This window comes from Aphanomyces astaci (assembly GCF_000520075.1).
Source record: "Aphanomyces astaci strain APO3 unplaced genomic scaffold supercont1.12, whole genome shotgun sequence".
Lineage (NCBI taxonomy): Eukaryota > Oomycota > Saprolegniomycetes > Saprolegniales > Verrucalvaceae > Aphanomyces > Aphanomyces astaci.
Genome location: NW_009798275.1, coordinates 163,503 through 187,609, shown reverse-complemented (window position 1 = coordinate 187,609; position 24,107 = coordinate 163,503). Strand labels below are relative to the sequence as shown.

At 49.6% G+C, this 24,107-nt stretch overlaps 10 protein-coding genes across 10 annotated transcripts in view; 7 read left to right on the top strand and 3 right to left on the bottom strand.

Annotated features, from left to right (window-relative positions):
* Nucleotides 1–4,925: 4,925 nt before the first annotated feature.
* H257_06141 (hypothetical protein) lies at nucleotides 4,926–6,442 on the top strand (the record flags this gene model as incomplete). The annotated part of the gene is made up of 3 exons (XM_009831262.1): nucleotides 4,926–5,347; nucleotides 5,442–6,203; nucleotides 6,427–6,442. The coding sequence occupies 3 exons, from the start codon at nucleotides 4,926–4,928 to the stop codon at nucleotides 6,440–6,442; spliced, it is 1,200 nt and encodes a 399-aa protein (XP_009829564.1).
* Nucleotides 6,443–7,502: 1,060 nt separating this feature from the next.
* Nucleotides 7,503–9,413, top strand: H257_06140 (hypothetical protein; the record flags this gene model as incomplete). The annotated part of the gene is made up of 1 exon (XM_009831261.1): nucleotides 7,503–9,413. One exon carries the CDS (start codon nucleotides 7,503–7,505, stop codon nucleotides 9,411–9,413), a length of 1,911 nt encoding a protein of 636 aa, XP_009829563.1.
* Nucleotides 9,414–9,656: 243 nt separating this feature from the next.
* H257_06139 (hypothetical protein) lies at nucleotides 9,657–11,975 on the top strand. The gene is made up of 13 exons (XM_009831260.1): nucleotides 9,657–9,769; nucleotides 9,820–9,917; nucleotides 9,970–10,072; nucleotides 10,123–10,239; nucleotides 10,287–10,415; nucleotides 10,469–10,548; nucleotides 10,596–10,668; nucleotides 10,733–10,780; nucleotides 10,834–11,067; nucleotides 11,133–11,240; nucleotides 11,309–11,421; nucleotides 11,530–11,707; nucleotides 11,801–11,975. The coding sequence occupies exons 1-13, from the start codon at nucleotides 9,710–9,712 to the stop codon at nucleotides 11,906–11,908; spliced, it is 1,449 nt and encodes a 482-aa protein (XP_009829562.1). The 5' UTR covers nucleotides 9,657–9,709; the 3' UTR covers nucleotides 11,909–11,975.
* Nucleotides 11,976–12,093: 118 nt separating this feature from the next.
* On the bottom strand, nucleotides 12,094–14,532 carry H257_06138 (hypothetical protein). Its single transcript, XM_009831259.1, has 10 exons — nucleotides 13,499–14,532; nucleotides 13,415–13,452; nucleotides 13,176–13,362; nucleotides 13,075–13,128; nucleotides 12,930–13,031; nucleotides 12,702–12,869; nucleotides 12,586–12,645; nucleotides 12,441–12,515; nucleotides 12,308–12,376; nucleotides 12,094–12,232 (listed from the first exon to the last, which is right to left on the bottom strand). The coding sequence occupies exons 1-10, from the start codon at nucleotides 14,501–14,503 to the stop codon at nucleotides 12,179–12,181; spliced, it is 1,812 nt and encodes a 603-aa protein (XP_009829561.1). The 5' UTR covers nucleotides 14,504–14,532; the 3' UTR covers nucleotides 12,094–12,178.
* A 68-nt stretch (nucleotides 14,533–14,600) lies between these two features.
* Nucleotides 14,601–15,339, top strand: H257_06137 (hypothetical protein). The gene is made up of 2 exons (XM_009831258.1): nucleotides 14,601–14,807; nucleotides 14,878–15,339. The coding sequence occupies exons 1-2, from the start codon at nucleotides 14,619–14,621 to the stop codon at nucleotides 15,310–15,312; spliced, it is 624 nt and encodes a 207-aa protein (XP_009829560.1). The 5' UTR covers nucleotides 14,601–14,618; the 3' UTR covers nucleotides 15,313–15,339.
* On the bottom strand, nucleotides 15,328–17,327 carry H257_06136 (hypothetical protein; the record flags this gene model as incomplete). The annotated part of the gene is made up of 15 exons (XM_009831257.1): nucleotides 15,328–15,386; nucleotides 15,439–15,517; nucleotides 15,572–15,647; nucleotides 15,700–15,844; nucleotides 15,902–15,961; nucleotides 16,023–16,081; nucleotides 16,143–16,148; nucleotides 16,195–16,253; nucleotides 16,304–16,391; nucleotides 16,449–16,531; nucleotides 16,585–16,679; nucleotides 16,747–16,840; nucleotides 16,898–16,957; nucleotides 17,012–17,101; nucleotides 17,242–17,327. 15 exons carry the CDS (start codon nucleotides 17,325–17,327, stop codon nucleotides 15,330–15,332), a joined length of 1,137 nt encoding a protein of 378 aa, XP_009829559.1. The 3' UTR covers nucleotides 15,328–15,329.
* A 215-nt stretch (nucleotides 17,328–17,542) lies between these two features.
* H257_06135 (hypothetical protein) lies at nucleotides 17,543–18,649 on the top strand (the record flags this gene model as incomplete). Its single annotated transcript, XM_009831256.1, has 2 exons — nucleotides 17,543–18,253; nucleotides 18,311–18,649. The coding sequence occupies 2 exons, from the start codon at nucleotides 17,543–17,545 to the stop codon at nucleotides 18,647–18,649; spliced, it is 1,050 nt and encodes a 349-aa protein (XP_009829558.1).
* Nucleotides 18,650–18,782: 133 nt separating this feature from the next.
* H257_06134 (hypothetical protein) lies at nucleotides 18,783–19,416 on the top strand (the record flags this gene model as incomplete). The annotated part of the gene is made up of 3 exons (XM_009831255.1): nucleotides 18,783–19,076; nucleotides 19,103–19,336; nucleotides 19,414–19,416. The coding sequence occupies 3 exons, from the start codon at nucleotides 18,783–18,785 to the stop codon at nucleotides 19,414–19,416; spliced, it is 531 nt and encodes a 176-aa protein (XP_009829557.1).
* Nucleotides 19,013–20,517, bottom strand: H257_06133 (hypothetical protein). The gene has a single exon (XM_009831254.1). It carries the CDS (start codon nucleotides 20,507–20,509, stop codon nucleotides 19,466–19,468), a length of 1,044 nt encoding a protein of 347 aa, XP_009829556.1. The 5' UTR covers nucleotides 20,510–20,517; the 3' UTR covers nucleotides 19,013–19,465.
* Nucleotides 20,518–21,401: 884 nt separating this feature from the next.
* Nucleotides 21,402–24,107, top strand: part of H257_06132 (hypothetical protein) — a gene marked incomplete at its 5' end in the record, with an annotated part of 30,548 nt that continues 27,842 nt past the window's right edge. The window contains 4 exons of the mRNA XM_009831253.1: nucleotides 21,402–21,498; nucleotides 21,542–21,651; nucleotides 21,700–23,866; nucleotides 23,916–24,080. Coding sequence (XP_009829555.1) covers nucleotides 21,402–21,498; nucleotides 21,542–21,651; nucleotides 21,700–23,866; nucleotides 23,916–24,080 — 2,539 coding nt within the window. The remainder of the gene's footprint in view (nucleotides 21,499–21,541; nucleotides 21,652–21,699; nucleotides 23,867–23,915; nucleotides 24,081–24,107) is intronic.

The window sequence follows — 24,107 nt, the reverse complement described above, 5'->3', positions numbered from 1 at the left end:
CTATTTTGGCCACTTCAAGTCACACACTTTTGAAAATATCAAAGAATCTTCGAAGTAAATTTCGTGTTTTATTCATACGTGACACTAAAACTCCAAAACTGTATTTTTTCAGTCAGATTTTGTTGCGTTTTACTAGTATTGTGCTTTTCATGTAGTTTGCCCGTTGTTTAACTGCGTTAAACAACCAGGCGTTTAAAATAATATAAGCCCGATTGAATATAAAACAACGCTAAACACAAGTTCTGCATTTCAGCAGAATAAAACAACGCTTACTTTATTTCAACTGCTAACTAATCGAGTTGCAGCACCAGGCCAACTTACGCCGTACAACCACCAGTTCATCACGATGCATACCGTATTAGGATGTGAAATGGGAGTACTATACATCATGTAGTCGTAGTGCGCCATTGCCTTCCACGTACAGTGCTAAGGTTAGAGCAGATCAAGAGTTGAAGGTATGGCATAGCTTTGAATCATTGGACAGAGCGACGACTACATGTACTGTAGCCTAACTATATCCCTAACGTTATATACATTACTCGGAGTAGATAATGTTAGTACTGTAGTGATCACGGATGGGAGGTCATGTATGTGGCCATAGCTCCTTCAGTTTCATTGCGTCAAGCACCTTGACATGTTGACGTAAAGCAAGTTGTTTGCCAGAATGAAAACGGCAAACAACTTGTTTTACGAAAGTGCCAGTAAAACCACCTTCAACCAACCAATCATCGCATTAGATGAAGTAACTTTAAACAACGCACCCAACCGTTATTCAAGTTACTTTAGACATTATTTAAGCCTGAGAAATTTTTAAACAATGAATTTAACCCTGGAATTGCCAAAAAAGGTGCAAAGCACAATAAATCCTAGCGGGTTAATTCTCCCACCTCGAGACTCTAAATTCTAGCGTCTACGCTATCCGGCGCTAAAGTCAGATTAACGTTATTCGTCAGATTTGACGACGATTGGTTAGAGTTCTGGCGAGCATACAATTTCATGAGTATACAATTCCCAATACATTTAGGATTACCTGGTTGCAATGGCATGAGGTGCCTGTCCTTTCGACCCCACATAGCGCAAACCGCCGCTCAACGCTAAGTTAGAGTGAGTCCATGAGTCCTATCTTGTGTGTCTCATCGACACGACTGCATGTGACGCTTGTATGGTGAAGGGTGACTGACGGCATTGGCCATGGCGGCGGTCGTCCTTTATTCAGCATGTTCCGATCTCGTGGACCGACGAAGTTAACCTTATTGCGATTCTCGTAGGAAGCACACTGAAATTTGACGCCTGATCAGATGGAAGGACGACGCAGGTCGCGTGGAACCAGCGCCCGCATGCGTCAGCCGTATATGGTGCCCACATCGCAGGCACTGGTTTCTCGATCAACTGAGCATGCCCCCCTCCCTATATCAAAGCATGCACAGACTATAAATGCAAACGTTGTGTACCAATTCGTGCATGTAAGCGTAGACGCAATTATAGGTCGCAATAGCCCCCTCAACAGAGTGCTACTGCGGATGCGGCTTTGTAACGTAGAAAACCAATTTACTGTTAAGGTGCTCGAACCATTTAATGGTGCACTTGAATCAACCAATCAAATGTAGTCAAAATACTGGGAGAAAACCTCCTTAATCTAATACATGAAGTGATTAATTGAGTTTGGATTATCATTTTTAATACACGAAGTGAATTTTGGCGCCTGTCTTGTTTTCTATTGTTACTTAAACCGTATAATTGCATTACCTGTCTAAATTTAATATTTTACGACTGAAATTACATAACCTAACCACACAAAAAATATGCAAATGGGTATACAAACTTGATGCTAGCTACTAGTGTGCACCATTAATTGGTGTTCACATTTTGAGTTCAATTGCTTCGAAAATGGTATTTATACCTGTCAAATAGACCCTGAAACACGAATATTTGAATGTCCAATGAATCAACTCCGCTTTGGCCTCATCCAGCACTTTTCGGAATTTGAATCTGATACATCCAAGCTGAGCTTCGTTCCTTCCACGGCAGCGTCTCGGAAAAAGTGTTCTTAAATTGGTTTTCTACGTTAAGCGATAATCCCTGCCAGTTGTTCATCCACTGCCTTGTTGAAATGCTTTGTTCTCAACTACTTTTGTCCAGGCGATTCTGCTGCTTGGTGTCGTTCATCCATGCGAATAGAGTTCATTCGCTGTTCGGCAACCGGTGTGAAATGGTGAAAAACGCTAAATTATGTGCCGTAATCCCACTTAAAATCTGGTTTGAGAGTTTTGAATTTAGCGTCGTGGGTGGGGATGCTCTAAACGAAGTCAATAATAATCGCGAAGACTTGGTTTTGGCGCTTTGCGATAAATAGACGGTACCTCTATTTTATGATACTCTTTCAAATGTGATATTGTGTGTTCGACTCAAAATTTCATCCGGCGATTGGTTGAATGAACAGCCAGAAATTCGCTGGACCTGCAAAATACAATATAGAACTAAGTTTAAGAGGTACAGTGTCCTTCTGTACCGATTTGAAAAGCTACAGTACTGTGCTGTATGGTGAAGTGGTGCAGCAACAGGCTAACTTACAGTAAGACGACAGGACCTGTGCCGTGAGAGATAACACCTCATGCCCCCGCGTGGCAAGGAATTAACATTCAATTTTAGCCAATCATAATTCAAACCATCAATATTTTAAGCCAATAATATCTCTGCTACGATTTGTTGTCGATTTCAACAATCCCCCGAAATTGGTATTTTTTGGGTGAAATTGACAATATAGCACATCATATTTGGATGCTGGCAAGAGGCCGCGGGAAATCGCAAAAACAGGTTTCACCTGGGCAAAACTTGCAAAACGTAATGTAATTTTGAATGAAAAGTTGGACAAGCCTTAATTTAAAATGAATATAAAATGTTTTCGAAATGTAAACAGCCCAGTTTATATTTTGTAAACTGAAAATTCAATACTTTGACCTAAAAAAACTACCTAAACTCTGTCCAAATCTTTCCAATTTTTTGTCCATAGTCCTCTCAACAAGGTTTCACATGTCAACGAATATGTAATCAGATTAATGAATTTCGTGTTGGTTCATGTGAAATCACACCTCGAACATTGAAGTTTCGTAAAAACCTAACCTAAACCTCCTTGAATTTCATATCGCATTGGCTCGTATAACAGAGCGCAACGTTGAGATTACGCTTCTAGAGATTGTGGAATGAAAATACGTTCAAATAGATTCAAAATTGGCCACGAAAGTGCATCAATAGTGTCAGTTTACAAAATGTAAACACCTGTTTACAGTTAACGTAGATTTCCAATTTAAGAGACATATTTTGGAGTCGCTGCCAGGAAATGGAAGCAGTGGCACTTGATGATTGGGGATCGACTTCTGAAAACTGATACTTCAAGAGCAACTCAGGAGGCACTGAAACATCCATTTTCACAGGATCTATGATGTCCTAATGTCCTATTTTCCAAGCAAAACACCTCACAAGTAGGCGACAATTTAAGGGACATATTTTAAGCTTGATCGCAGTACAGTATTTACTGTTAGGAGTTACACGTGACTGCATCCAATGGGACAAAACAGGGTGATAGTGAGTTCAAGACAAATGATATTGGGACAAACGGGATAAACTGCATCCACTTATTGCATCCAAGCGCATCCAAAGCGCATCCAACTGCATCCAGATGCAATATATACATGTGGGACATCGGGGTCGAGTGGGTTCTCGGGGGGGTTCAAAAACAACGGCTAAGGTACATTTAAGGTATGACTATCATGATCCTTGCATACATTTTTTGTGGTTAGGGTATAATATTATGTCAGGTACCGCAATCAACCCCAACAGGCTATGTATTTAGAGTCAAATTGGTTGCTTGATTTATATAAAACACATGGGATCAAGAAGAACATTTATTTAAAGAGGTATTTCCACACAAATTTCAAGGTGGGTGATTGATTGGCTGAACACGATGTCCCTCAAATTGTCCCATGTCTCTTAAATTGGAGCTCTACGTTACATTTTGTTAACTGCCAAAAGTATTCTATTTTCGTTTGAAAGTCAACCTGTCGAATTTAATACGGTTATGTATTGAAGGCTCTTTGCTCAGGCCAAACTAGTTTTCACGATTTCCCGCAGCCTCCTGTAATTTGGAACAGAGGAAGTATAGTGCACGTCATCTGAAGCCTGTAAAAAGTTCTAGTATGAGATACAAAACGGGTCCGTACAAATCTTCAAATGACAATTTTTGAGTGACATCGCTCGATAAATCGATAGTTTATTGTTAGCGCAAGACGAATATACTGACAAGTAAATACAGGAAATAATTTATTGCATAGCGCTGGTCATAACAATAATTGATTGTGCGCGATCCAAAAAAAAATTTTACTTGAGCCAACGAGCCAACATTTGTATTGAAATATAATTGTTCGTTTAAATAATTGACAATTACTACGTAGACAATTAAATATTTAGATGCAGCAAGCACTACAATAATTGTATTGGCCATGCGCTGCAATACTATACAGCTGTACTGTAGTTAATTGATTTCACTCCGGAAAATTGCTAAAAAGTATTTTTTTCCTTTACTTTTATCAGAAGAGTAAAACATCGTCAAAACCATGGTAGAAGGAGAGCATCTACGATGTTGGAGTGCGGCAACGATAAGACAATTTACATGTTAAGGGACATATTTTAACATATACTTCAGACGCGACACTAAACCGACAATTTTTGGTGCGATGCTTGGACAACCGACAATACAAACTACTTTTATTGGTCCCTAGATCTTGTCGTCCTACCATTGGACGAGCAATTTGTCGGTGCAGAAACATATCGTTAACATTTAACATGTACATGCCATGATTGGTCAAATTTCGTTTTACCTGTCGTTTCAACTGACATGTTCAGATTCCAAAAAGATGGAGAGAACACCGATGAAGCAGACCATTCAAGACTCTTTCCACGGTGCGTCCACCCGGAGGACATACTCAACGTACCAGCGCCAGTTCGAGGCGTTCTGTGCGCACCACAAGAACGGCCTGAACCCCAACGCTGCCACGCCGGAGGACTGCACGGACTTCCTGCATCATTTATACAGCAAGGGAAGAAAAGCCCGCACTGTTGACTCGGCAAAAACTGCGCTGGTATCGTTCTTCAAAGAGAGCTCCATCTCCCCAAACCCAGCACAGGACATGCATGCGAAGCGCTATGTTATTGGGTTACAGAAGTACAACCGGCAGAACAACGTCGACGACGAGCAAAAGGCGCACCCATTGACTGTCCGCGAGATGTCCACATTGATCAACTTGTTTGCCAACCACAATCCTTTTGTTGCTTCCATGTTCCAGCTTCTGCTGTGCTGCTGTTTTATTGGCTGCTTCCGAATTGGGGAAGTCCTGGCATTATGTCGCCTTGCGCCAGGGTGAATCTGGTCGATACGTGTCGATCAGGCTGCGATGGCACAAGAAAGCAAGTGTGGAAAAGGAGTGTCAAGTATACCACTTGGTCGACGAAGTGTCTTACCCATGTCTTCGAATTTGCACGCTGTATGAAGGTTACCTCGACAAAGTCCGCCAGACGCAAGTCAACGTGTCTCAAGTGGCGTGCGTGTTCCCATCTTTGTCCAACCAGTATGACAGTGTTCGTGTGGACTGGTTCAAGCCTCTGGATCAAAACTACGTCCGACGCCTTCTCCAAGACTTGGTTCATGCGTCACCAAGCCTCCCGATTGGAATATCATTACACAGCGTGCGGAGAGGTGGCTGCTTTTACAAAGTGTTTGAGTCCCCGGAGCGGAAATTCAACTTCCGTGAGTTAATGGCATGGTGCCGTTGGACGGACGCGAAGACGTGTTGTGAGTACTTGGTGACAAGGAGCATCAGTGATGGCATTGACCCACGAAACATGTTACGGAAGGTGAATAGTACTGGACATGGTGTCGTGCATGCCGGTATTGGCACTAGTGGGCTGACGTTTGACAGCATTGTGGAGGCTGTGAAGAAAGGCATGGGCATTGAGCAGCCGAAACCTGTGCTGCCACCTGCTCGACAGCGACAACTGTCACTTCGTGAGTGCGTGGTGACCAAGAGCATTCCAACGGCACGATCTGGAAGAGACGCTTGGGATCAATGGTTTACTGCCTGCCCCAAGAGCGGTTTGTTTTGCGCGATCAAGGACTTTACAAAGGACATGATCAAGTGCGATCGGCGAAAGTACTCGGAAAGGCAGACTTTGGGTGCTGCCTTCTCAAAGTTCCAGAGTTTTGATCTATTTGAAGCTGCGTTTGTTGGTTATACGGGTAACTATTCTAGCTTGTTAAAAGAAGTGCGAAAGAGGAAACGAGAACATAATTTGTAATTCATTCAAATAATAGTTGGTCTTCCAGAGGATTGAACTGGGGACGTATTGCAATGACCGGTACCCTTAGTTGTCTAGGATTCATGCCCAATAGGGAAACCTGGCGGACCAATGTAAGTAGAGGGGGTATCCCCTCTACTTCTTGGATAAGGTTTGTAATCAATATTTCTTTTTGTAGAATTGACCAATCAGATCATTGTCGGTTGGATTTGTCGCGTTTGCCATTTTATTTTTATCTACACAGAAATTATAGCTTGATCGTAATATTGATCCTTGCATACATTTGTTGTGTAACGTGCCGTTAGATACATCATTGTTTGAGATTCGATTTCAATGCGTTTGAATCTAATGAACATTCATGAATAACGCACCCTACACAGCATATTTGAACTGTTGTATTGAGGAAATATTGAGGAAACGTAGTCGTAAACTTAAACTCAACAAGCCAGTTGCATGCTTTCGGTAAAAGGAACTCCTTTTGCAGACGCGTGCAACTGGCTTATCGTTGATCCTTCGTGGCTCGCCCACAACTATCGTATGCACCCACCCACTTTCAATGTCGCGGGTGTGAGATTCAGGCGCGTGCTACATTTAACCTACTTTGGCCAGGTGAAATCGTCGATTGAATCTTGGAAGTCAAATGAAACGTCGCCAAGGCATGAAGTTCAAGTTTGCAGCAAGGTGATGTACTTCAACATATCTCAGCAGCACAGCGGAAGGGATGGATGTGCTGCAGTGTCAAGCGATCGATTGCTTGGTTGAAATACAGTGCAAGTATTCATCTTTGTAGTACAGTACCGTACTCTAATCACGAGGGCGCAAGTGAAGCAAGGATCAACCAAACTACCAAATGTACTCAATTTCGTTGTACCCCGGAGTACTGAAGTCAGAATGCACAGTGTATCCTATGACCACTAGTTTGTGACCCCCTCATATGAGAGATTGTCGTATCCGTGGGTCACTATGCCATTGAATCTCGACCACTCCGGGTGACCAACAGGTTGAAAGTTAAGGTACATGTTGCTTCGCATTATGCACATCGTTGTCAGGGGAATAAACATGATTGGTTCCACGCGACATCAATAGCTCATGGGGGCTTGCAATACTGGTGGTTACCAATAATGAACAGGTCATTCCCCATTTAGTAGTCCCCCATGCTGGCCAAAGTATCTACCCTGGTCGCCGCGTCTCTCGCCCTTTGCAACGCCTTCGACCCCGTCGATGGACGTCCGAACGTTGACTTCGACTATGAAATCGACGAAGACAAGCTCAAATCACGCTCGGTGATCATGATGATCCCTGACGGTACGGGGCCCAACATTTGGGTCCTCGCTCGCAACATGGTCGACCCAACCCACAAGAAGATGTTGCACATCGACCCGCTTTTCCGTGGGTCTGTCCAGACCTTCTCCAACACGTCACTTATCACGGACTCTGCTTCGTCGGCCACCGCGTACGCGACGGGGTTCAAGACATACGACGCTGGGATCGGCGTCGACATGGAGAAGCGCCCCCTCGGCACTATCTTGGAAGCTGCGCAAGCCCGCGGCATGGTGGTGGGGATGATCGTGACATCCCGTGTCACACACGCGACCCCCGCGTCGTTCGCGGCCCACATCCACAGCCGCAGCCTCGAGAACGACATTGCCGACCAGTACTGCGCCAACGCCAACTTGGATTTTTTGCTGGGTGGTGGCAAGCGCCACTTCAGCGACGCGTGCCTGGCCAAGCTCAAGGCAGCCGGCTACACCATCACGCATGACAAGGACGAGTTGGCCGCGTACCGCAAGACCAACGAAGCCAACGGTACACTGCGCATGTTTGGGCTGTACCAGAAGTCGCACATGTCGTACGAAGTGGATCGCATCCGTGGCGAAACCAACGAGCCGAGCTTGAGTGAAATGACCGAGCACATCTTCGCCATTCTCAAGAACAACAAGCGGGCCCAGAAGCACGGGTTCTTCGTCATGATCGAAGGCTCCCGCGTCGACCACGCCGGCCACTCGAACGACGCGGGCACCATGGGCAAGGAAGCCATCGAGTTCGACAACACCGTGAGCGTGGTCAAGCAGTTCGTGTACTCCAACCCGAACGTGGCCATGATCTCGGCGGCCGACCACGGCACCGGCGGGATCACGCTGGGTCGTGACGGAGTGTACAAGTGGAAGCCCGAGCCGCTGGTCAAGCAGGTCATGTCCACAGAAGGCATGAAGGCGTTGTTCAGCAATGACCGCGCCACGTACACGGAAGCGACGGCGTTGCAAAAGGTCAAGGACCTGATCATCCAAAACAGCGCCACCAAGAAAATCAGCAAGGAATGGGATGCCATCTTCGCGGCCGAAGTCAAGAAGATTGTCGCCAACGCCAAGTACTCGACCTCCAAATTGGTCGTGTACATGGGTCAATGTATTTCGCAAACAGCCCATATCGCGTGGACCACCGTCGGCCACGTCGGCACGGACGTTAACTTGTACTGCGCCGGTCCGTCCGTGTTCACCCGTCGATGCAACGGCAACCACGACAACACGCACTTGAACCGCATCATGACCAACTACCTCAACTTGGACCTACAACCCATCACGTTGAAGTTGCGCGGATACAAGCCCAACGGCAACCAAACGGCCGCCCCCGCCTCAACCCCTATTGTCTCATCGAGCACCCCTGCTACTACGTCGACTCCCGAGTCGACCCCTGTGATCACCTCCACAACCCCTGCGACCACTTCGGCTACCCCTGTGACCACCTCGGCGACCCCTCTGGCCATCCCTTCGTCATCGTACCCCACAACGTCCCCTGGTGTGTCGAAGCCTTCCACCACTGTATGGGCCAAGCCAACGTTGAAGCCTGGTTGCATCAACGTATCGGTCGTGGGTGACGCGACGTACTGTGTCAGTGGCCCCATCTGCGGCGACGAAGGCTCCAACTGCCCCAAGAAAGGTGCCGTGGCATCTCAAGATTGCAGCCGACATCTCGCCAGCTTCAACGGTGACTGGTGTGTTGCCAAGACCGACGCTGTGTGCGAACGCATTCATTCGGGCGCCCGTGGTTGTGTCTTCAAGGCCTAATTCATTCCTTGTTAACGTTATGTTGCTTCTTACTATTAATAGTAAGAGTGCTACTATGTATGTAGTAAGTAGATCAATCAATATAACGTTACCGTCTTTGCCGTGTTGTAATTATAACATGTTATGCTGTACCACAGTACATGGGTTCACCTTGTACTACTGGCCGTTTTCATGCCCCCCCCCCAAATTTGGAAGGTTGAACTATGAATATGGGGGGTCCTATAAATTAATTTACCCCTAATAGTGACTAACGTCGTGAAGTGCGTCAACACGAGAACCAAGCGAGGGGATACGGCATGATCCAGTACAAGACGCATGCGCCGGGACGACTGTCCGTGGAGGATCAGATGTCCGAAGTAAGCACCTTCCTCGCATGTCATCGACTCATGAGACGACATGTATATAGGCGTTGTCCGCATCGGAACTGCTGGGAACGCGGCAGCGCAAAGGGTTCATGAAGCTGTTCCGCAAGTACTGCTCCAGCAAGAAGAGTCCCATTGACTGGTACGTACCACGCAACATCCATCGAGCACGGACTGACGTAGGTATCTCATAGGAAAGTCGTCCATCCCCCTCCGCCAGGCATGGTGATCAACAGCAACAGCGTCGAAGCTTGCCCGAACGATGCTGGACTCAAGCACGAATTGCTCGACAAGCTCGTACCTATCCGCTGGTATGAAGACGTTGGCCATAACACGTTGATTTGTAGGTCATTTTGAAGCTCAACGGGGGTCTCGGAACGACCATGGGGTGTCAAGGTCCCAAGAGCGCCATCGAAGTGCGCCAAGACTTGTCGTTTCTGGATCTGACCGTCCGCCAAGTGGAGGTACGTCTGCCTCCGACACGGTCTTGTTGGAATGTCGCTACTGGTAGTACCTCAACAGTCTGTACGGCGTGGACGTGCCGCTGGTGCTCATGAACTCGTTCAACACCCACGAAGAAACCGTGCGCATCATTCGCAAGTATCGCATGCACAATTTGAGCATTCACACGTTCAACCAAGTTCGTACCATCTATATTAGACAACAATAGATACTGACAACCAAGTGCATTAGAGCTGCTACCCGTTCGTGGTCAAGGAGTCGGCAGTGCCGTTGCCGAATGCCAAGTACGACAAGCTGACGCGGGAGAAATGGTAGGCTCCATCATACCTCCTTATATAAGACAAATGACCGTGTGTAGGTACCCGCCAGGTCACGGCGATGTCTACAATGCCTTGTTTGAATCTGGCTTGCTGGAAAACCTCATCAACCAAGTACGCTAGATTCGTTGTATCTATGATGTGATCTCATGGGGGATGTATTGCACTCACGTTGTAGGGGAAGGAGTACATTTTCATCTCCAACGTCGACAACTTGGGGGCGACGGTATGAATGTGTGCTGTATCTACTTTAAAGTACATGTCTGATGTATATATCAGGTCAACTTGGACATATTATACCACATGATCAACGTCGACTCGGAGTTTATGATGGAAGTGACCGACAAGACTCGGGCCGACGTGCAGGGGGGCACGCTGGTCACGTACAGAGACAAGCCCCACTTGCTAGAGGTGAACCAGGTGCCCCAAGAACACTTGGAGGACTTCAGGGCCTTGAACAAGTTTACCATGTTCAACACCAACAACCTGTGGGTCAACTTGCGAGCGATCCAGGTCGGTTTCATGTTATAACAATGTTGTAATTGTATTATAACATTGTTATAACCTTCGACACGCAGCGTCTCGTGGCTCAAGACTTGATTGACATCCACCCGATCGTCAGCTATCGGTCCGTCAAAAATGCCAAGGTCGTGCAACTGGAAACAGCTGCGGGGGGTGCTATTCAGGTATGATATATATATATTGTTATATATATATATTGTTATATTTCGTTGTTGTTGATGGCACTGCGTAGTTTTTCAAAAACTTTGTCGGCATCAAAGTGACCCGGCTTCGGTTTCTGCCTGTCAAGTCGTCCTCCGACTTGTTCCTCGTTCAGTCCAACTTGTACCAAATCAAACATGGCAGGCAAGGATATATCGACGTGTCATGATATATATTTTATTCTCAATGGATTAATATTTATGATAGTCTCGATGTATGTACTAATTCGGATGATTCGTGTTGTTTGTATAGTTTACTCATGAACCCAGACCGCGGCGTGACGACCATTCCCATCGTCAAGCTGGGGCGCGAATTTCAAACGGCGCAGCAGTACTCCGAACGCTTTGAAAAGGGCATTCCCAACATCTTGGAACTCGACCACTTGACTGTGGCGGGCGACGTCAAATTTGGCAGCGGCATTACGCTCAAGGTAATAATATATATATATCCATACAATCAATCACAAGAGTAGTAGTAGTAGTAAGTAGTACTGTAGTTGTGACGACTGAAATTGGTTTTGCAGGGAACGGTGATCCTCGTCGCGAACGAAGGCGCCAAGATCGAACTTCCGGACGGCACGATCCTCGAAGACAAGGTCGTGACAGGCGACTTGCGCATTTTGGACCATTAACGATATTGTCGATTTGATATACAAATTTGGGGTGCAATCGAATAATCGCGCCGACCAAACCGATCCAGAATCGATCTGATTGGTTGAATTTCATTTAGAAGGTTTTGATTGGCTAATAATTTTGAGCTCATCTGAGGTAGCCAATCAAATCGATTTAAATTCCAACGAGAAACAACGAAATTTCACTCGAAAGCACAATAATATCGTCTTTGCCCTTTTCCTTCTTTTAACCACTATGCAGAATGTATGTACAACGCAACGTAGTGTTGTTTACATCGTTGTTGTGGACCGATACAAGGCTCGGGACTCGGCCGTGATTTGATTCTACACATGGCACACGAATGTCACATGATGTACTACTAGTACATACTAGTTAGTCTATGATGTTGTTAGTAGTACCTGCTCTTTGCGCACGACGCGCTGGTCAATGTCCTGCTGCATACGATCTTCAAATCGAATATAGTCCATCTAAGTAGATAAATCCACATATGCAAACACATTAGTGAGAGCACTTGGTGATTTCTGTTTCTACTCGTTTGGCGAGGGCCGTGATGTGTGGGTGATACGTGAACGACCCGTAGAACTTTTGCTCCAGCTCTTGTCGATTCTACAGCATTGGGATGTGTAGTTGTCTGTGTGTATTGCCTTGAATGGATAAACGGACGAGATTGCCGTACCGTGATGCGGTTCGTCGCATCCAACTGCACTCGCGTCAAAAAGTCAAGCTCTACCTCTTCCTATGACCCAAGTAAAGTGAAGTTTGCTGAATTGCTCAGGTAGTCCTATTACGTACCCATGTCAATGGCTTGGCCCTGACCATGCGGTTGTGTCGCTTGTCAAACACTCGTTTGTCCGAAACGCGAAAACAAGGCGTTCGATCGGCGCTCAGTTGCTCCAGATGGCGCACGCGTTGCTCTTCGCTCAAGTCCACCCGCTCAAAGAACTCGCTTGAAATGTCCCCCTAGCCAAACGACAATGTCAAAATTGCCATCAATCTATATCGTCACCATGAATGGTATACCCAGGCGAGGCGAGATCGATACGTGACGCCGCAGTTCGGACACTGCTTGCGCTTCTGCTGGACTTCCGAGTACGATTGGGGGTTGCCGCACTTGGGGCATTCCTGTTAAGCACTTTAGTAAACGGGGGCCTTTCTCGACAGCTACCTTTTTGTCCAGCTTAGCAAGGTACACTCGCTCTGCACGTTGGCGTTGGATGCCCTACACAATATTCGACGTTATAGCCATTGTCTTGTTTGACCACGTACGTCGAGCTTAGCCTTCTCGGCAGCTTCCATGCGCCGAATGAAATCTTGGTTGTCTTTGGCATTGTCATCGTCGTCGTCACCGTCGCTCCGCCGTCCAGACTCGGCCGACCCGCGGCCCACGCGGGGTTTGAATTTGCAATGGCGTCGGTCCGATTCTCGCGCGTATTGTTCCTTGCCCCTTCGGTTTCTACCACGACATGCATCAATAATCTACCAACATCGTCCTAGTGTGTTTTTACTTTGGCTTGACTGGCTTTGCGATGCGGTTGATGTACTCCTACATATTAATCCGTCAACATGTCGCGAATCGAGGGGTGTCGTACCATGTGCGCCTGGTTGTCTCGTTGCCGATTATTCGGTGACTTGTGCTCGACCAGTGTCGCATACAGCAGTCGCTTTTGCGTTTCCGTCAACTGGTTGAGCTGATGCGACGACAGCTTGTTCTGTCGAGACTTCACGGTTGGGCCGGTGTGTTGCAGGCCTCGCCCTTGTCGGCTACGCAGGACATCTCGGTCTACCGACATGGTTGGACGCAGCGGCAAGTCGGCTGGCTGCTGCGCCTTTTGCACGAGGATGTCGACGGCCCGGTTGATTTTGTCCGCAGACGACTCGTAGTCAAACTCGTCTTCATACTGCACGTCTCGAACGGCACTTTGCAGTGCGTCGTGGGCGTCCTGGTTTTGCTCGCGCCGTACTTCGTCCCGCACTTGCTTCATCGTGGCCTCGATGTGGTTGCCTATGACCTGGCTTTCTTCTCGGGCAATGGACCCCAGAACTTTGGCCACGGTCGACGTTTGTTTGGCCTTGTTAGCCTTCGCAATTTCTACGAGAGAGGCCCCGTCTGCCACTTGTTGTTTCTGCACAGATTCCAGCAAACTCGTTCGAGGTCTGGAAGTGGCCACCTCCAGGAGGCTAGAACTTTTGGAGTTGGCCACGTCCATTAAACTTACGCGACTCGACGACTGTTCATTGACGGTGGACTTAGCCACGTCGACAAGACTGGGTGGTCGGTCCAATGCAGCCTCATTCGAGGGTTTCCCAGCATTCGGAGTGGACACGTTCTGCTGTTGTTGTTTTGCAAAGTCTGCCAAACTCATCCGTTGGGCACTGGCAACACTTTTGAGTGACGTTGGGGGCTGGCTATCAGAGTCTGGTGGTGATTTGATGTCCTCTCCAACGACGCCACCATCTGCGTCTATGTCGTGGGCAACTTGTTTCAACGTGACTTGTTTAGGCCCAACATCGGCATGTGTCTCATCTTCGATCTCATCGATCTCGGTGTTCTTGGCGTTGCCAATGCTTTGTGCAATAGCTTGCAAGCTTGTCATGTTTGCAGTGGCCCGGCGACGTCGTTTGCATGTTCGGTTACGAAACCGGTTTCAAGGGCAGACTTATCCAGTGATTATCCGGATACCACAACTGAGACATCAATCAAAATCCAGCATGGCCACAGCAGTCCTGTTCCATGACGCACAGCTGTATGACCGCGACTTGCGGCTTTTCACGACAAATGCATGGCTCAATGATGCAGCCATCCATTTCTACTTCACGGTGGTGTTCCATACACTATGTGGTGCACCCGGGGACGTTCTCCTCATGGATCCAGCTGTGGTCTCGTGCATGATGCTACAGGTACAATGCATAAATCCATCCCCTTTCACCTTGTGCAAGCTGACCAGAACACGAACCCCTGCGTCTGTAGTGCGACGACGACGAAGACTTAATGGATTTGGCCCAAGGGCTTCAACTCAAGGAGAAATCGCTCATAGTGCTGCCCGTAAACGACCGACGCAGTTTCGACTCGCAAGGAAGCCATTGGGCGCTCTTGGTGTACTCCACCGCCCACGGGTTCCAGTTTTACGATTCGAGTGCAGACCACAACTTCGACAGCGCTATGGAAGTGGCAGGTGTGCTTGGACGCGCGTTGGGGTTGCCCACAGACTCTGTCGTCCGCAGCGTCCCCTGTCCCCAGCAACACAATGCGTATGATTGCGGCATGTATGTGTGCATGGTGGCAGAATGGCTATGCACATCCCATTGCAGCAAACAGTCCTTGCCCCTAGCCGAGTTTGTCACGCCCACCGCGATTCAATCCAAGCGACGGAACATGCCTTCTATCGTCGACCAACTCAAATAACGAAAATGATATATATCTTAATTGGTCTTTTTGGTCCAAGGTCGCATAACAGCCGTGGCTTTTGGAAAGAAAACCTGCGGGAAACAGCGTCACTGTGACGTATATGGACATGTCATGATGACATACCTCGACCATATTGTCCACAACGGAGCGGCTGTAAAACGTCGCGGCGGATGCACGGACTTGGGGCGCCATGGCCCACTGTCTACGCAAAAATACTTCAAAAACAACCAAAAACAATCCAATTATTGGAAAATACTTGAAAAATTCATTCGTCGTGCGGTTCGAAGCGACCAAGTAGAGGTGGAAGCCAGCAAACGCGACCAACGCCGCTCCTAGCATGACGAGTTTACTGTCGAGGAATTAAGATGTACTGGAGCTACATACCCATGACAAGACACATGAAAAATAGCATGCACACAACGGGGTGGATGTAAATGATATATCGCGCCACGATCCACACCGTCGCGTCCGTGGGCGCGCCCGTGTCGTAGTTGATGTATTTCGACTCAAACAAGTGCAACGTCACAACCTACTTCTATCTGTGACAACATTCGTCATCGTTACTTACTCTCGTGCAAAAACTGACCTCGCCCAAGAGAGTGTAGAGCAGGATGATGCCGCCGTAAACACACAGCAACGAGTTGGACTAGTGTACACATGTCGACTTTGCCCATATCGACAAGATACTACTGTAGGTGTATACGTACGACAATGAACAGGACAAAGTACCGGTAATTCTGCTCGCCCACACAACCATTCAGCCAAGCTACATGGATATACACATCCTCAACAACATGTTTGCAAATTCTACCAAGCCCCGTGCGTACCGCAGTCTACAATCCCATCACGTCAGTTCTTATGGTACGATCGCCAACGTACGGTGATCGAATCGCGGCACGCATACATTGCACACAGTGCAGTGCTTGGATCGAGCTGGTCTAGATTGCCCATCGTATATGCAGTAGTAGTCCTATGTATAGTCTCGTACTTGTTCAAGTGACAAGTTTTGCACGCGTTTCCACGTATATACATGACTTGGTCAAACTCGTACGCATGGTACTGCACCAACGAGTCACCTAGGAATCATACTTGTCATCACTTGATGCAATATATGGACGATCGGTAGCGCTTACGTGCGTTGACAACGCCAGCACTGGTCGTACAGACTTGCAAGAACGTGACCAACGCGGCCAGCGCAGCACCTCCTGCGTAATAACTAGAGCGATCCTCAGGGACAAAGAGAAATGAATTGTTGTTGGCTTATAGTACACATGGTTATACGACAGGTACACGTTGGGCAGCAACGGCTGGCCAAACACGATAAAGAGGGCGTACCCCCCAATGACCAAGTGCAAATACACCACCTATAGCCAACCATCAAACCATTATGGAGCATGGGCATTGTTATCATGCAACACGACCTGTACGTACTTGCATGAGTGGATTCGGTCGATTCAAGACGTAGTCAATGGCATCCACTACATCACTGTGAATACTTGGCCCACAGACCTTTAACAGCACGTCACTAACGACGTAAGCATGGTCAGAGAGTGGGTTCACTCGAATGTAAGCCACGTCCAACCTGCTCCATGACGGCAACGTATCGAGGACGAATCGACGCAACGAGCTCAGAACCCCATTTCTAGCAAACGCATTATGACAAATATGAGATTGGAGCAAGCACTGAGCGTCCTACTTGTTAGGGTCGACGCAGTACACCAGTCCCACCACTCCCAAGGGCAGCACCAGCGCCACCACGGCGATGACAATCGCAGCGTCAGCCATGCTGTATCCAAAGTTGTATCTCACACTAAATTCAGGCGTATTCCCCATAATGTGAGGTAATACAAATAGTGTGAATGCACGTTTCATTTCGTGACAGAGTTGAAGCACCCACTGTGATTCGACATTGCGGATGTAACTTACATCAAGTGATTTGGAGGAGCAAGCAGCGTCTGCAGGCAACTGGGCGATGCGACGGCCGTCTCTGCCGGTTCCACCATCAGCTCCATGACAAAGGCACTGCCAAGAGTGCTCTCTCATAGAGGCCACACCGCTCTGCCCAAGGGTCCACACCCAAATTGCCTCAATAGGTATGGTAGCCATGTTGAAGTTCATTCAAAGCAAGAAAATCAGTCCCAAAAGAACCTTTTAGAAGAGAAATTGGTATTCCGCCCCCCGTTTCACATTCCAAGCCCCAAGTGCCATTCGAACATTTACAGGCCCGATGGCATATCAAACGGACCGCGTGCCCATCCTGTTCAAGACGTCCGAGCCCCGCCGCGGACGCCTCGCGCCACTGCTGGCCGTCGGCGTGCTGGCGGTGTTCGCCTTGGCCATCTACGTGCCATCAACAGTGTTCCGTACCACCACCGCCAACGTGACGTCCCTTCGTGCGCCACTGCCAATCTTGACGCGCAATCCCATCATTGGAATCCACTCCCATCGTGACGAAGAGCACGGCGACGACTTCATCGTAGCATCGTACTTGAAGTGGGTCGAGAGTGCCGGTGGTCGTGGCGTGCGCATCCCGTACAACGCCACAAAGGAGGAACTAGACGTGCTGCTTAAGAGTGTGAACGGCGTGCTGTTCCCTGGAGGATCGGGCGACCCGAACGCGGCCGCGGAGTACATTTACAGCCAAGCGATTGAGTTCAACAACAACGGCGACCACTTCCCCGTGTGGGGCACCTGCCTCGGCTTTGAATGGCTCGTGGTGCTGCAGGCTGGCAACCACTCGATCCTGGACCACGTCGATGCCGACAACGTCAGCTCGACCCTGCAGTTTCACCACAACTTCCAGGGTGAAAGCCGTTTATTTGGGTTCAGCCACCATTTTGACGTGTTGGCCACCAAGCCCATCACTGCCAACTTCCACTTCAACGGGATCTTAAAGAGTCACTTTGACGCCACCGACAAGCTCACGTCGTTCTACAATGTACGTACACGCTAAGTTCCCTAGCACAGGAGCAAGGACTAACCAACGAAAGCGTAGGTACTCGCCACGTCGGACGACCAACAAGGCCAAACGTACGTGGCGGCCTTCGAAGCGAAAGATTATCCGATCTACGCCGTGCAATTCCACCCGGAAAAGAACCCGTACGAGATCGGCGATGACAAGACGGGCGGCACCATGAACCTCGTGGACCACAGTCAAGAGGCGATTGTGATTTCCCAGACGTTTGGGCACTTCTTCATCGGTGAAGCGCGCCGCAACGGCCACGCGTTCGCCGACCCAGCCGCTGAGCGCGACGCGCTGCTGCTCAACCCGACGCTCTCGAGTCGATCCTACCCGTACTTTGAGTCGACTTTGACGTTTCCCGTGAATAATTAATTCAAGTCAACAAGGATGTTGAAGTGATAAAAGGTCGAATATTCCGTGGACCTTCCATGATCAACAGTCTCCCTAAATTCGAATTTGAGTTCAGGACATCCACATTACACATCAAGATAGGTATATCATCTCGATGACCACGAAGTTCAATGCGCTCGAGCTTCAACCCATGCTGCAACGATCGACACGCTTTCGATGGGGCCATGTCTCCCTGCCACTGTTAGCCTTGGTGGCGCTCATGATGGTGTGTCCATGCCACTGCGTCGACCCATCCATCGCTATCGACCAAACGTCATCGGAAGTCCTTGTACAAGTTCGAACGCAAAGCCCCATCATTGGCGTGCATTCGCACCAAGACCAGACCTCTGGGGATGAGTTCATTGCGGCGTCGTACATCAATTGTATTGAAAGTGCCGGAGGCAGGGCGGTGCGGATCCATGGAACGTGTCGGAGGCAGACCTGATTCGCCTCGTGGCCAGCGTGAACGGTATCCTTTTCCCAGGCGGCGACCCAGAGCCGAGCCCCACCGCGGCGTTTCTGTACGCCCGCGCGCTCGATCTAAATCGAAATGGCACGTACATCTCGTTGTGGGGAGCGTGCTTGGCCTTTGAGTGGCTGGTGCAGCTCCACACAGGAGACCTCCGCATCCTCGACAACACGCAGAAGTTGAGCTTGACATTGAACCTGGTGCATCCGGGGCAAAGTCGCCTGTTTAGCTTTAGCCCATCCTTCATTGTCCTGAAGGAGTGTACGTGGTTAAGTAGTAATGCGAAGCAACACCACACACACACGTGTATGAAGCAGCGTTCATGGGGCTTAAGGGAACACTAGCACTTCGACGAAGGTAGGATACGATCGGTTCGACGTGGGGACGTTGTACAAGAGCGAGTTGTGCTTGGCAATGGGATCGGCAAACGTGTGGTTGTTGCGCCTTGCTTCTTGGATGAAAAAGTGCCCAAACGCTTGCGACGTCAGGATCGCTTCATAGCTGTGGTCGATCCACTTCCACAGGTTCCCGTCAGGGTACTCGCCAAACTCGAACGCGTTCTTCTCGGGGTGGAATTGCGTACCGTAAAACGGATACTGGTACGCCTCGATCACAGACACGTACGTGCGGCCTTGGCGGTCCACGGACGTTGCCACGGGGTTGTAGAACGACGTGAGGGACTCGGTGGCGGCGAAGTGCGTGTCAAAGATGCCAAAGTCGTGGAAGTTGTCGGTGAGTGGGGCCGCTTCCAGCACGTCGAACACAGGACTGAAGGCGAAGATGCGACTGGGGGCGTTGGCGTTCCGCTGGAACGTTAGTGTCGAGCTAATGTTGGCGGCGTCCACCGTGTCTAAGATCGAGTTGTTCTTGGCCTGCAGCTGCACCAGCCACTCAAAGCCCAAACACGTGCCCCAGACGGGGAAGTACGTCCCGTGGTCGTTCAACTCGATCGCGTACTTGTAAATAATCTCCGCAGCTTCGTTTGGGTCACCATCGCCACCGGGAAACAACACTCCATTGACGCTCTGCAGCAGGGCCCTCAGTTCGCTCTTGGACGCGTTGTATGGAATGCGCACGGCGCGGCCACCTGCGCTCTCGACCCACTTGACGTACGACGCAGCAATGTTTTCGTCGTGGTAGGTGGATGATTCATGGGAATGGATGCCGATGATTGGATTCTTGGTGAGAATGGGAAGGTTTCCATGCAGCGGCAAGGTTTTGGAGTGGGGAGCAGCTGGAACGAGGCTAATTACGACAAACACAACGATCAACGCCACCACGGCTGCCACGGCATAGATCACCTTGGTCCGGCGAGGCACCATCGCCTCGGGTTTGGCGAGGATCGGCAGCGTATCTTCCTTGGATGCTGCCATGAAGGAAGTTGCGAAATGGCTGCCCCCATTCTTCGTCGCCCGTTCGTAGTATCCGTACAATCGGATCGGACCAATCACAGACGGCGGCTTGCAATTCGTAACGGTATTGGGTTCATAATGTGGCCCTTGAACAAATCCAACAGAACGCACCAATCACCGACGTGGATATCTCCCACTCGACACGTACAAACAACTTACTTCCAAGTACTTCAAGTACTAGTACAGTACTACAGTAGTACTACTACTTCGAAGTAGTATATAGGATTGTGAATTCGCTTAACAGTTAAACTTCCAAAATTCGGGTTGTTTGTAATAATCAATATTGAACCACGCTCAAGTTCTGATTGGTTGATTGTACGTGCCCTTTCTCTAAGAGCCAATCAAATCCGCTAAAAATTCGATTAGCCAATAGCGTCGATTCGTGATTGGCGAGATTCGATTCGACGGGGTCTGGAAATTTGTACCGAATCCACAGTACTGTCCTAGTACCCTTTATTCGCCCATCGTGACAGTCGATTAAAGTCCTCGAGGTACAGCAATAACGTTACCTTGTATACGAGTGCAGTAGCCTAGGCTTCCATGATTTGCTATTCGCAAAAAGCATCGAATACCGTTTCGACACGGCTTTGGTAGGTTTTGCCCACCGGTATTGGGCTAAACGAGAGTGTATGTGTCGTAAGCCGACGTCCAGTATAGTATAGTTTGTTTGGTATTGTTTGATGGAAAGTGCGTTGATTGGTCCTGTCTGAATAATCTTCCATTGTTTTTTCGACCAATCCCGTGTCAGCATTGATCCAAGATCGCGCCTTTTGGGAGGGCCGCAGTTTCCGTGGTTGGCCACCCCTGATTGAAGCAGGTCGTGCCAAGCGTCACGTTGCCCGCCGCAAACTATATGGCGCATTTCTTTGCACATGGAAAGCACTCGATGTGGCTCTTGGTGCTCTCGGCCATCGGCATCCCTTGGTTGACGTCCGCCGCGCTACAAACAGGTGTGCTTCCACATCGATACATAAGTCCTCATAGTTTTTTTAGTACCCACGTCTCCCACAAATGTACAGCTGTCTGTCGTGGATCAGCATGATCTATTCGTTTCCTTCTCCCCCCCGCTTAGCGATGGCGGCTCCACCGTGTCGGCATATGAGGTACTGCTTCGTATCGACACGTAAACCGCATGTATCGATGTTTTGTAGGTGGATTGGGACCCAAATCCTGGTGTCCAAGAAGTTCAAACGGTCACTACATCAACATACACGGGAGCAAACGAAGTGCAAACCGTGACCACGTCAGCGGCCGACGTGAACGAAATCCAAATCGTGACCACCTCTGCGACGATGATTCGGGAAGTGCAAGTTGTCACGACGACCGCCGCTCCTGGCCAGACACTGGGCGGTGGTTTCACGCTCCAGCTTGACACGACGTCCACTGGTGGCAGCGTGCGGTTGTCTGGTGTCATTGGCTTCACAGCTGGGGCATCCGGGGACCGGTCGTGCATGAAAGAAATCCTCAACGCCATGGCCAACATTGGCCCCACCGGCGTCTTTGCCGTCTCTCGATCTGGTCCGGATACCCAAGGGGGCTACGCATGGTCCATTACGTTTGATGCATCGATGGGCAACGTGCCTCAATTGTCTTTGCAGAGTTCGACTTTGATTGGCGCGGGGGCCGCTGTGGCAATCACGACTGCCACTCCTGGCAACGTCATCAGCGATGGCTACTTCACTTTGACCTTTGGCGGCAGTACCACAAGTAGCATTCCTAGGGATGCCAGCAATGCCGTTGTGCAAGCTGCCCTCGAAGCACTACCAACCGTGGACTCTCTGGCCGTGTCGCGCACCGGCCCCGACTTTCAAGGGGGGTATGTGTGGACGATAACGTTTTTGTCCAGCTTCAACGCAGGCGATGTGCCCCTTCTGGGGATTGCGAATACGTTGGTCGCCACGGGGGCCAACGCCGTCGTGACAGTTGGGACACAAGGCAACCAGCTCGGCGGGTTCTTTACCCTCATCTACAATACCGTGCCCACGACCCAATTAGCGTCCAGTGCTACGGACACGGCGGTGAAAGCAGCGCTTGAGCTTATACCTGGCATTGGCACCGTCAAAGTCGTTCGATCTGGCCCCGATTACCAGCTCGGGTACACGTGGACGATCTCGTTCTTGACGCTGAAGGGCCCAGTGTCGGCACTGGGGTTTACGACGGGCACCCTCACGGAGACTCGCAGCGACAGCGTCGTGTCCAAGGCCATCACGGTCGTGCGCACTCGGCCCGGCACCACCCAAGCCGTCCAATCCATCGCGACGACCACGACCTTGACGGCGGTGCCCGTCGCCAGTACATTTCAGCTCCAGTTTACAAACAACGGCGTGACCACGACCACGGGAAACATTCCGGCCAACCCCATGGGCGATGGCACATGCATGTCGACGCTGACCGAGATCCAGCGCATCAAGACCAGTACTGTCGACACGACCAACATGGGCGGCGACAACCTCGTGTCCCCCCTCACGTTCTTCCAGCTCGTGTTCACGTCGCGCGGGGTAACCCAAACCACTAACCGCATCTTGGCCAACCCTAGCGCCGGCAACTGCACCGTGGGGGCCGCCTCCATCAAGGCTGAGCTGGAAAAGCTGCCCGGGGTCGTCGTGCCCGTGACCGTGTCCAACGTAGCTACAACGTCGACCCAATCATGTCAGTGGGACGTTACGTTTACCAACAACGCAGGCAATTTAAACCAAATGACTGCCGTGTCTGGAACCAATGGGCCCGCCAGTGCCATCACGGTCGGCGACGACACGGTCACGATCACGACCGTGCAAGACGGAACCGTCCAAATCATCAAATCGGAGCTGGAAAAGCTCGCGAATGTTGCGTCGGTCACCGTCACGGCCGTCGCCGGGCTCAAGCAAACGTGTACTTGGAGTGTTACGTTCGACAACAATGCAGGCAACTTGGCTTTGTTGCAAGTGGCGATGGGCGGTGTGTTCGGAAGCGCGGCCACTTCATCCGGTACGACCGTCACGGCTGCGTTGGTCACTACGGGGACGTCCGCGCCGCTGGGGGGCTTCTTTTCGTTGCAATTCCGAGGCCAAACGACGGGATACCTGCCGTACAACATCGCCGCGGCGGACATGAAGAACGCGCTTGAACTTCTCTCGACGGTGGACGGCGTGTCGGTTGTGCGATCCAATGTTGACCCGAACGGCGGGTACTCGTGGGCGATTACGTTTCTGAATTTGGGCAACTTGCCCCCGCTGACAGCCGACTTTGCCGCCCTCGTTGGGACCGTGCCCACGGTGACTATCACGGAAACCATTCCTGGCATCCCGCCTCCCTTCAATTCGCGCGATGTTGCCAACGGTACCCTTGATATCATGACAATTCTAAATTCACATGGAATGATATTTAGGGGTTCCAATGGGCCGCAGTTTCATCACAGACTTAAGCACGCTGTCGGCAACGATGCCGATTCTAGACACAAACATCCCCTACTATATTCGAGTGACGGCTCTCAACGCCATCGGTCGCAGTGTGCCGCAGATGTCGACCCCCCCGTTTGCGATTCCTGTCGCTCGTACGTTGGTTGCATGCTTCATTTTGC